This window comes from Helobdella robusta (assembly GCF_000326865.2).
Source record: "Helobdella robusta unplaced genomic scaffold HELROscaffold_71, whole genome shotgun sequence".
Classification (NCBI taxonomy): domain Eukaryota; kingdom Metazoa; phylum Annelida; class Clitellata; order Rhynchobdellida; family Glossiphoniidae; genus Helobdella; species Helobdella robusta.
The window spans coordinates 653,179-665,678 of NW_008705401.1; the positions used below are offsets into that span (position 1 = coordinate 653,179).

At 33.2% G+C, this 12,500-nt stretch overlaps 3 protein-coding genes across 3 annotated transcripts; 1 reads left to right on the top strand and 2 right to left on the bottom strand.

Moving 5' to 3' along the window:
• Positions 1-2,833: 2,833 nt before the first annotated feature.
• HELRODRAFT_181482 (hypothetical protein) lies at positions 2,834-3,178 on the top strand (the record flags this gene model as incomplete). Its single annotated transcript, XM_009031276.1, has 1 exon — positions 2,834-3,178. The coding sequence occupies one exon, from the start codon at positions 2,834-2,836 to the stop codon at positions 3,176-3,178; it is 345 nt and encodes a 114-aa protein (XP_009029524.1).
• A 3,615-nt stretch (positions 3,179-6,793) lies between these two features.
• Positions 6,794-9,195, bottom strand: HELRODRAFT_89498 (hypothetical protein; the record flags this gene model as incomplete). Its single annotated transcript, XM_009031221.1, has 6 exons — positions 6,794-6,925; positions 7,080-7,272; positions 7,652-7,746; positions 8,260-8,370; positions 8,659-8,802; positions 9,130-9,195. Coding segments are annotated over 6 exons (741 nt in total), but the record flags the coding sequence as incomplete, so codon positions are not given.
• Positions 9,196-9,888: 693 nt separating this feature from the next.
• On the bottom strand, positions 9,889-11,417 carry HELRODRAFT_181484 (hypothetical protein; the record flags this gene model as incomplete). The annotated part of the gene is made up of 4 exons (XM_009031277.1): positions 9,889-9,960; positions 10,366-10,619; positions 10,743-10,842; positions 11,187-11,417. The coding sequence occupies 4 exons, from the start codon at positions 11,415-11,417 to the stop codon at positions 9,889-9,891; spliced, it is 657 nt and encodes a 218-aa protein (XP_009029525.1).
• Between the last annotated feature and the right edge of the window lie 1,083 nt (positions 11,418-12,500).

Below are 12,500 nucleotides of genomic sequence, written 5' to 3' on the forward strand. Positions count from 1 at the left end.
CACAACTCCCACCATCATCATCACATACATCGTCATCATTACAACCCCCCGCAACATCATCATCATCACAACCCCCGCCACCACCATCATCATCACAATCACCACAACTATCATCATCACGTTCATCGTCATCATCGCCAGAACTATCATCACCATCATCATTATCTTCACCATCGTCATCGTCTTCTCAGCTGCAGAAAATCAGTCCATTAATCAAGTCAGCGTTCGGCAATAAAGCAATCAGAAACACTTCAAAACTAACGACTAATTTTTTCCCTCTTATCTATAATGTAAACAACAACAACTACAACAACAAAAACAACAACAACAATAACAGTAATGATGAAGACGACGATAATTACAACAATATAATTGATAGCCAAGTTAAAAGCGTTAATATTTTTCATGTTACTAGTGCAAATACTACTACTAACATCACCGCCGAGGCGACTACCACTGCTACTACTTCTACCACTACAGCTGCTACTACTGTCGCTACTACTACTTCTACCTTAAATAGTAATAGTAGCGGCTTTAACACTACAAGTAACGATGATGAAGTTGTTAATGATGATAAGGATATTGCTATCAACGCTCATGTAGATGGAGTAATTAGTGATGTTGAAATACTTTTTAGTAAACTTTCTGATGCTAATATGGATGGAGAATTCTTGAATTTAAGTAACGTAAGCATTGTTGGCTTAGAAACCGTTAGCCAAAACTCTGAACCTATTATTGCATATACACCTGTTTTAAATTTGAATTTGATTACTACTACTACTACAACTGCTGCGACTGCTACGGCTACTACTACTACTATTACTACTACTACTACTAATGCTGCTGCTGCTTCTGCTGCTGCTACTACTACTAATTCTACTGATGCTACTTTTAATAATGCTGATGAACATACTGTAAAAATTAATTACAATAATACTATTAATTTGACTACTACTACTGCTACAACAACTACTACTACTACTACTTTTGCTGCTGCTACTACTACTACTTTTGCCGCTGCTACTACTACTACTTCTACTGAAGCTAGTATAAACAGTATTATCGATGATGTTAATGTTGATGTTACGAACGTTCCAACATTTTCAACGCTAGCATCATCATCTCAATTATCATCATCATCTTCACCTTCATCGTCATCTTCTTTATCTTTTTCATCGTCTTCTTTTTCATCTATTTCTTCATCATCATCATCTTCACCATTACCATCTTCAACAACAACAACAACAAAAACTCCATCCTCATCTACTTCATCATCATTCTCACCACCATCATTTCTATCATCATCATCATCAGCATCGTCGTCGTCATTGTCATCTGGATCTTTACAGGAAAGGCTTAATCAATCATCAATTTTTTTCAACATTAATAACCGTAATAATAATAATAATAATAATAATAATAATAATAATAATAACTACAAAATTAATAATAATAATAATAACGTCAGGTATTTAAGTAAATATTCAGTTAGCCATAAAGTCAATAACAACAACAATAATAATAACAATAATAATAATAATAATAATAAATATATTAATCACAATAAAAATGTCAATCAACACAGTAATCATAAGCATAGTAATAATGCGAATAATAATAATTTTCGTAATAACATTAATTATAAATATCGGTTCGAGAATCTTATCCAATCAAACTATAAGAGCAATAATAATAATAATAATAATAATAATAATAATAATAATAATAATAGCAATAACAATAATAATAATAATAATAACTTGATCACTAATGACGATGATGATGATGATGTTGAGGACGATGAGGACAATGATGATGATTATGATGATGATGATGATGATGACACGAACACAACTAAGTTTTCTGACTCTATATACTTACACGTTGTTCAATCGTCGTCGTCGTCTTCACGTATTCATAATCAACAACAACAACAATACAAACATCTTCATCGGCAACAGCCTCAACATCGGCAGCATCAACAACAACATCAACAACAACATCATCAACCTCAAACTCAACAACAACCTCAGCAACAACATCATCAACAACAACAACCACATCAACATCCACAACATCACCACCACCAACAACAACAACAACAAAATCAGCAATATCAACAACAACATCAGCAACAACAACATCAACAACAACATCAACCTCAACAACACCAACAACAACAAAGAAATAAACGTTCGCACACGGAACCGCAACCTAAAAACATCAGACGGTAAGGAATAAGAACAATATAAACTTTCATCGTCGTCGTCATTATCATCACCATCATCATCATCTTCTTCTTCTTCATCGTCATCATCATCATCATAGTGGTTTCTTTATCTCGATGTCAAAATTAATGCTTTTTTTTTCTTTCGTTTTTTTTTCGCAGGCCACCTACAGTTTTGCAATTGCTTATAAATTTGTGTAATTTATCATTTTATTGATCATTCATTCATTCATTCATTCATTTATTCATTCATTTATTCGTTCGTTCGTACGTTCGTTCGTTCGTTCATTCATTCATTCATTCATTCATTCGTACGTCAGCACACAATCAACTCTATACTCATTCATTCATTAATTCATTCATTCACTTGAAAAACTAATTCTTTTTTCATCCTTCATTCATTCACTCACTCACTCACTCACTCATTCACTCACTCTCTGATTGACAGATGGTACATAGGAACGAAGAAGACATGGGAGCCGACGATAATTAGAACGACAGAACTCGGCAAGGCGCAAACAATCATCAGTACCCTTCATCTGAACAATGCGGCAGTAGCGACTTTTGACGAGAAGCTTCTCAGAAAACGACAGCAGCAGCAGCAGCATGACCCACCGCTGCGACAACAACAGCTGCTGCCAGGATTACGGCTTCATCAGCTACAACAACAGCAACCACATCAGCCTCATCAACGACAAGCGACACGACGCAAGCATCACAATCGCAACCATCAACAACTTCAACAGCAGCATCAAAAACATCCATTGCTACATCAACGGACGCGACAAAAGCAACCACAGCAGCTGCAACTACACCAGCCGCAGCAGTCGCAACAGCAAAGCCATCACAATCTACTCACGAACACTCGGAGAAAACACCACCGACGCCGTCTTCGAAAATTTAGAATTCACAATTCACCGTCATCATCATCATCATCATCATCATCTTTAACATCATCATCACCACCAAAATCATCATCAACATCATCATCGTCTTCTTCTTCTTCACCATCACCATCGTACAAGAGAAAGAGAGAAACATCAGTCATAAAACTCAGACAGATTCGAAACGATGCTGACGCCGCTTTTTCTGCTTCTGACGACGACGATGATGATAATGATATCGATAAAAATAGTAATAATAAAAACGGCGATGATGATGATGATGATGATGATGATGATGGCGCTTATGACGATGATGATGGCGTCATCATTGGAGACATGGAAAGTTTTGACGATGACGATGATGATGATGAAGATGATAATCATAGATCTGATATCCATAATGAATACGAATTTGATACAAATGATACTAAAGATACTAATGACGCAAATGATACTAATGATACTAACGATATTGATAATGACGATGACGATGATGATGACGACGACGATGATGATAACATTGGAAGTAACGATGTTGATGATGATGACGAAGAAGATGATGACGATGATAACCTCAAATAAAAATAATAACAATAATAATTTCAAATAATAATAATAATAACCTAAAGAAAATAATAGAAATAATAAAAATATCTACCGTTTATTCTTGCCACTACTTACCATCGCCATCATCATCGTCATCATCATGACTATTAATATTATTATATTATTATAATTTTTATATATAATTTTATTTATTTATTCAATGAACAAATATATATATATATATATATATATATATATATATATATGTGTGTGTGTGTGTGTGTGTGCGTATTTATATATATATATATATATATATATATGATATTGTCTGTAAAGTTTTATGTTCATAGATTGGCGTAATAATAATTAAAATAATATTAAAACGACAATAATATTATTAATAATAAAAGTATAATTCATAATAATATAAATAATAATAAGCTTAATGTATGATCGGTGTCATTTTTCAAAAAGCTATGTATATGTACATGTTTATTAATTTATATTACTATTATTAATTATAACTATAATTATTTTATATATATATATATATATTTGTTGTTATATATATTTTTTAGTAAGCTAAACCCATGTTGTGAGCGTCAACATTTGAGTTGTTTCTGTGTCTATTTATTCATTTTATTATTTTTCTTCTTTCTATCTTTCATTTATTTGTTTTCACTTTTTCTTTCGTTCTCTATTCATTTTTTTAATGTTTTTAATTTATTCGTTCGTTCGTTCGTTTGTTCGTTTTCTCGTCTATCTTGTTCAATTTTTTTAACATTTCTGTTAATTATTTCTGTTGAAATAATATTTGTTCATTCATATGTTCATTCATTCGTTCGTTCATTCATTCATTCATTCATACAATCATTCATTTGTTCGTTTGTTCATTCATCGTTCTTTATAATCGCTAATGTAATTTTTTTGCTATTATCAATTCTAATAGAACTAACAATAATAATAATAAATATATTAATTGTTATTATTATTAATGTTTTTTAATTCTTTATATAAAAATATTAAAAATTAAATAGTAATTGTATATTTATATTTATTTTTACGAATTCGTTTGTGAGATAGAACAACGTGGCTTAAGTTGTTTGTAGTATGCAAGTTGAGGTCGGTGCAAGAGGTGAGTTGTTGGCTGTTCAGTGTACAGCTTTTTGAAGGATTTGGGTTTAGTAGGTAAAAGACGATCGAGTTGTATGAGGAACATAGGAGGTGCTAGAGCCAAACAAGCGTCTTACTGAAGATGCTTATGTAGGAAGAAAAAGGAATGCGAGTTTAAATAGTTGAACCTGTTTCTCGGGAGTGTCGGGAAGTTAGAGCCGAAACACTCGTTGACGAAAACCCTTCCTATGAAGACTCTCGCTGAACGCTCGTTATGTTCTATAGTTTCTACATACATACGTATACACACATACATATATGTATATATACGGACAGATACACATACACGTACATACCTCTCTGTAAATTTATAAGTATTGAGTCTAACAATGTTTATATCCATTATAATTCGTTCTAATTTGATTTGTCAGATTTTTATGAAATTTAAGAGTTGAGGTTAATTTGTAAGTATCGAGACTCGATACATATGCATACATTCTTGCGGTTCTTATCTTTTTCTCTCTCTTTTTCTCACTATCTTCCTTTCCTTGCATTTGCAGACAGACAGAAAGAAACAGAAAAAAGTGGTGGAAAGAGAGTGAGACAGAGAGAGAGAGAGACACACAGAGAGAGAGAGACACAGAGAGAGAGAGAGAGAGAGAGAGAGAGAGAGAGAGAGAGTGAGAAAATTCCTGAATTAATTTAATGAGAAAATAAAAAACTTGTTTGGTCTTTATCGGATCAACTATGCAACTTTTCTTATTTCATACCTTCGTTGACTTCTAACATACACACACACAAAAACACACACACAAAAACACACACACAAAAACACACACACAAACATACACACAAAAACACACACACAAACATACACACACACAAACAAACATACACACAAACATACATACATATTACATACACACAAACAAACATACATACATACACACACACATACGTAAAATATCGTAGTTCAAATCAAATAATCCAGAAAAAATAAATTAAAAATGTTAATCGAAGTGAAAGCATTGATAAATTTATCTATATATATGTATACATGATCGAATGAATCATTGTAAACATTGTTAAGTGAATCTTTCTCCGTCTCTTTCCCTCTCTCTTTCTCTCCCTCTCTTTCTCTCTCTCTCTCTCTCTCTCTCTATATATATATATATATATATATGTTGGTAATAGACCATAATTTTTACAATATTCTATAAATTCTACCGAATGTTTGGCGTTAATATGTTTGTAGTTCGTTTTTTCGATTTTTCTCACTAAAGTTATTTTTTGTGAACGTTTAGTTTATTAAAATTCAAAATAAACTTATTTTTCGAATTCATGCTGCAAATAAGGCCATATTTCGATTCCGAATGAATCATCGTCAGTGCTCCTTGCTGTATATATAGGGAAATATTGACTTTGTCAAGATGAACTTTGACGTTGTAAAAATTAACTTTGGTGTTGTAAAATTGAACTTTGATGCGAATTAGGTGTCAGGTTTCTTTATTCAGGTTTCTGGTCATCTTCTTTGGTCTCCTTTTCTTCATCGATAGCATCATATTCTTCTTTGTCACTATTTACGATGCTAGTTTTTATTACTTCTTTGTTTTCGTTGTTGGCGCTTAACCAACAACGAAACCGGCGTTAACCATACGTATATATATATACATACTTATGTGTGTGTGTGTATATGTTTGTATGTATGTATATATCGTCATTATCGTTATTATTATCATCAGCATTCACTCATTCGTCATCATCATCCCTACAATATTAATGAGTTCATTTCATCCTTTTCACTACATAAATTTTATTAAAATTTAAAGTCGCTGTAGTAGCTACAGAAGCAGCAGCAGCTACAGAAGCAGCAGAAGTAGCAGTAGCCGCCACATTGGCAGCGGTCGTATCATTGTTTTTTGTAATAGTAGCAGTAGTATAGTAGTAATAGAAGGATCGGCAGCAGTAGTACTGGTATCGTAATTATTGTCATTATTATTATTATTATTATTAATATTATTATTTATTTATTGTTCTCGTTCTCCCACTGTAAAGCCAGTTCGATGTTTTGCTTGAGTGACTTCAAATCCTCCCTAATATCAAAGAGAGGATGGCTGATTAGTTGACTGGCCGTCGGTCGTTTCGCCACGTCAACCTTATAAAGTGTTTTTGGTTATTGTTATTGTTATTATTATTGTTGTTATTGTTGTTCAATCGATCAAAGTTTTTACTAGAATCAATCAATCTTTCAACCAATCAGCCAACCAACCAACCAATCAGCCAACCAATCAGCCAACCAATCAACCAACCTCCAAAGTTTTATCCAGGAAATCCTGCATGACGTCACTGACGTCCTTGCTCTTCACTTCCGGTTTCCCGTTACTGGCAATCAGGTAGAGGGCTTTCAGAGGTGTCTCGTCTAGGTACGGTGGCTGGCCATCAATCATCTCGATGACCATTATGCCCAGACTCCAGATGTCCACTTTGAAACTGTAGTTCTTTCTGTAGCGTGGCATATCATGTAGACACGTTTTGACCGTTCACAAACAAGTGTACACACATACAAAAGAAACAAACATATAAAAGAAACAAACATATAAAATAAACAAACATACAAAAGAAACAAACGTACAAAAGAAACAAACATACAAAAGAAACAAACGTACAAAAGAAACAAACATACAAAAGAAACAAACATACAAAAGAAACAAACATATAAAAGAAACAAACATATAAAAGAAACAAACATACAAGAAACACATATAGACAAAAACGCGGCAGACATATAAAAATTCCTACACACACGTACACACACACGTACACATACACACACAAACAGACAGACATACAGACAGACAGACAGACAGTTAGACAGACCAACCTCGACACGATTTCAGGTGCCATCCAGTATGGCGTACCCACCATGGTCTTGCGATTGTCTGACTGTGCACAGAAACCAAAATCGATCAACTTGACCTAATTAATTAACGGATTGACCTAATTAATTAATTGATTGACCTAATTAATTAACTAATTGACATAATTTAGTCAACTGACTGACCTAATTAGTTAAATAATAATTATTAATGATAATTATTAATAATTATTATTATAATTATTAATGATAGCAATCATCATCCACAATTATCAAGAACCATGATATTTCTACTGCTACTAAACATAGTACTATTTTGTAATGCAATCATTTCCGCATCGTCACTTCTACTACTATTACTACTACTAAAATAATAATAATAATAATAATAATAAAAAAAAATAATAATAGTTTATTTATATAGCTTCCAGTTAGCTCACAATGAATCAACATAACAAACACAGAGTTACGGCACTTATGTATTAACTTAGACGGCTGATCGTACAAGTGTATGTTAAAAGATGAGATTTGTTTGCATTCGAACCCAGACACAGCAACACAAGAGATAGTGGGCACTCTAGCGTTATGTTAATTATTATTCGTTATAAACAAACCTCTCCGTTATATCCGAGCAAAACGTTATCACTTTTGATGTCTCTATGGATGATGTTACGAGAGTGTAGATACTTCAGGGCGTCCAAACAGCAGTAAGTTATGCCCGATATCTGATTGGTTGGTTGGTTGGTGAGTGAATTATGATTGGTTGGTGAGTGAATTATGATTGGTTGGTTGATTGGTGAGTGATTGAATGATTGGTTGTTTGGAGGGTGAGTGAATTATGATTGGTTGGTTGACTGGTTGACTGAAAATTCAATGATGATTGACCGGTTGATTGATTGCTCTCTACTCATCATCTGCAACATCATCATCATCATTCCCACTATCACCACCATCACCACCACCACCACCATCATCACTCCCTCCCTCTCCACCACCCTCATCATCATCCTAACCTGCTCGCTCCTGAGAACAGTTTCTATAACGACGGAAGTTAGCGAGCACCCTTCCAGGTACTCCAGTACAACAGAGAGTGTGCCATCCTGGTAGAAGCACTCGATGTAGTTTATTATGTTCCGGTGGTTCAACTTCTTCATCACCTATTGTTATTATTATTGTTGTTTTTTGCTGCTGTTGTTGTTGTTGTTGTTGTTATAACTGTGTCGTCGTCGTTGTTGATGATGTTGTTGTTATTGTCGATTTTGTTGTTGTTATATTATCATTATTAATATTATTGATATTATTATTATTGATATTATTATTATTATTATTATTGATATTATTATTATTATTATTATTCTTAGTATTATTATTATATTATTATTATTATAATTATTATATTATTATTATTGATATTATTATTATTATTATTCTTAGTATTATTATAATTATTATATTATTATTATTTTTATTATTATTATTATTACCTCAATCTCTTCGACAAGTGCCTCGAGCTTGGGCTGTTCTCTGAGGCACATGTGCTTTATTGCAACAGTTTTTGATTGGTCGGCTTTCAATTTTTCAAGGTTCACTTTTCCTGAGGCACTGATTGGTTGGTTGGTTGGTCGGTTGATTGGTTGAGAGATTGAAAATTTGGTTAATTATCAAATAATGGGAACAATCTTTTATTCAGCAATAAAAACAGTAAAAATGGCAGTACAAATAAAATAAAATAATGAAATAATATAAAATATCAAATGCAATAAATAGAGTATTAATCTGAGAAGCTCATCATTCGAATCGAAAGAGTACGACCAGAGTTAGTTAGTTTTAAAATTGATTCATCTCACATTTCTGTCGCGATAGACAGCGTACGACGATGATATGGCAGAGTTTATAAAGTTATTGCAAAAATAATCAGTCCAAATAAGATTTATTAGCGAAAGATTAAATGTTTTAAATGTTTTTAATAATAATAATAACCCGGAACCAAGGACTCTAACGAACGAATATTTTGCTTCTGTCGATCCTTGCTCTGATAGGTTAACTAGACGACGATAATTAATAATTATAAATAATAATAATTATCATCATCGTCGTCGTCATCGTCATCACAACCATCTCTCTAAAACCATTGCCTAAACGATAATTCTCCTATTATTATCATCATCACCACCATCGTCATCACCATCATCATCATCAGCAGCAGCAGCATCATCAGCAGCAGCACCCACCCAAAATATTGATTATATCTGTGGTGGATTTCTTCTGAGGCACTTCAATTTTAGAAGCTTGCTTCGAAGTGCGTGGCGTTGCCACTGGCGAAATCGGTGGTGATAGTGGTGACGATAGTGACGACGACGATGATGGTGGTGGTGGTGGACGTGGTACTGATGATGATGACGATGGTGATGACGATGATGATGTCGTTGTCGGCAGAGGTGCGGGTAATTTCACAAATGGCGATGATGATGTTGGCCGTGATGATGACGAGGATAATTTTGGTAATGATGATGCTGGTCGTGATGATGATGATGATGGTGGTTTTACTGATGATGGTGATGCTAGAGGAGATGATGAGGATGAAGATGAGGAGGGGGATTTCAAGGGCTGCTTCTTGTTATCTTTCCCTGACTGAAAATAAAACAATAATAACAATAATAACAATAACGACAATAATAATAATAAGAACAATAATAATAATCGTCGTCGTCATCATTTACCGGATCGTCAGCCGGGAAATCCCATTCCGTATTCTCAAGGATCTTGTCAGTCACCCTTTTATATTTCACATCTTTTTTATCCTTACTATTATTATAATTATTATTATTATTATCTCTAGTATAATTATTGTTATTATCTTTATTATCAACTTTATTATTATTATTATTATTATTATTGTTGTTGTTGTTGTTTTCGATAATTTTGAACTCTTCTTCATTGTCCAGGTCGATCATGGAGCCCTCGCTTGAAATGCCTGTAAAAATAAAACTAATTTCATTTTAGCCTAACTCATTTGCATATTCATACCTCATTAACACGTTCACTCATTCTCATTAACATATTCAAAACTAATTTGCATAGGATAAACTCCGCCTACCGGAGTCACTGAATGTTTCGAGATATTTATCTGTCTTCTTATTTGTACTCATGAACATCTCCAGAGCTTGGATCATCGCTACCGGGTTGGCTTTCTTGTCCTGCTCTCTGATTGGTTGATAGATTTGATTGGTTAACTTTAATTGGCTGGTTGTGTGGTTGGACGGATATTCTATTTGTTAGCTGATTTATGGAATTTAATTAGCTGATTCGCTGACAGATTAGTAGATTTTGATCGTATCTTTTTGCGGCATTATCCATTAATTAACAACAATAATTCTATGAAAATTTGAAAAAAATTGGTTATATCAAATCCAAATAATACATAATTTTTTTGCACAAGTAAACAGATAGACAAACAAAGACAGACAGACAGACAGACAACCAGACAGACAGACAACCAGAGACAGACAGACACATACGTAATCTTATTCTGCTTGAGTACTTCCTCCCAAATGGGCGGCAATCCCACGAGTACCCCGTCCACAATCTCCACGTGTATATTCTTCTTGACATTGGTTGGGGCCGATATATTCTGCACCTCCTTGAAGGTGAAACTCTGGGAGGTCTTCAGGGAGGGAGCGGAAGGTGGTGGGGGTGTGATTTCGTAGGTTTGGCTGGGGCGTCTGAAGGGTCTGAAGATGGTCTCCGTGACGTCACTCAGCCTTCGATCCATTCTTGATTTGATAGATGGTGTTGATGACGTCATCGTCGTTGTTGTTGGTTTGTTTGTTGTTGTTGTTGCTGCTGCTGGTTTGTTTGTTGTTGCAGTTGTTGTTGTTGTTGCTGAATTGTTGTTGTTGTTGTTTTGTTTATCTTTAAACCAACGATTCATTGTCGTTGATGTTGAGGATGATAAATTAAAATAAAAAATAACTTGTTAACCTGAACTACAACTATAATGATAATGACAGCATGGAAAAAACAAAATGGAAGACAGGAAGGAAGTAATGAATGAATGAATGAAGGAGAAAACGAATGAATGAACGAAGGAATGTATGAACAAATGAATGAAAAAATGAATGAAAAAAATTATCAATAAAAATTAACAAGCTCAATGAAATTCGTTTTCTAAATGGGAAGTTAACTTCTTCAGATATAATTGGCAATAAAAAAATAAAAATATATATATATTTATTTATGTATGTATGTACCTATGTATGTACGTACGTATGTTTGTATGTATGTATGTTTGTTTGTATGTATGTTTGTGTGTATGCATGCATGTATATATTGACAGCATGTATATATTCGTGTTGGTTACAGTTTTAATAGAAAAAATGTCAGCTAAACAATGAAAAAGTATGCAAGCTATGAATGTATGTATGTATGTTTGTATGTATGTGTGTATGTATGCTTGTTTGCAAGTGGGTGTGTTCATGTTTGTAATCATAGATAAACGAATATTATATTGCTCTATTGATATTAATGTTGCAATAAAAATAATAATAATACAATTACTCTACTACAACAACTATTACTACTACTACTACTAATAATAATAATAATAATAATAATAATAAGAAGAAGAAGAAGAAGAAGAAGAAGAAGAAGAAGAAGAAGAAGAAGGAGAAGAAGGAGAAGAAGAAGAAGAAGAGAAAGAAGAAAAACAAGAAGAATTGCTGTTATTATTATTAATGCCTTTTTCGAGACTTTACACTTTTTACGCCATTGGTTGTGACTAAGACAAAAGCTAGGGTATAATGAATAATAATAATAATTATTGATTATTAATTGTTATTTATTATTATTATTATAA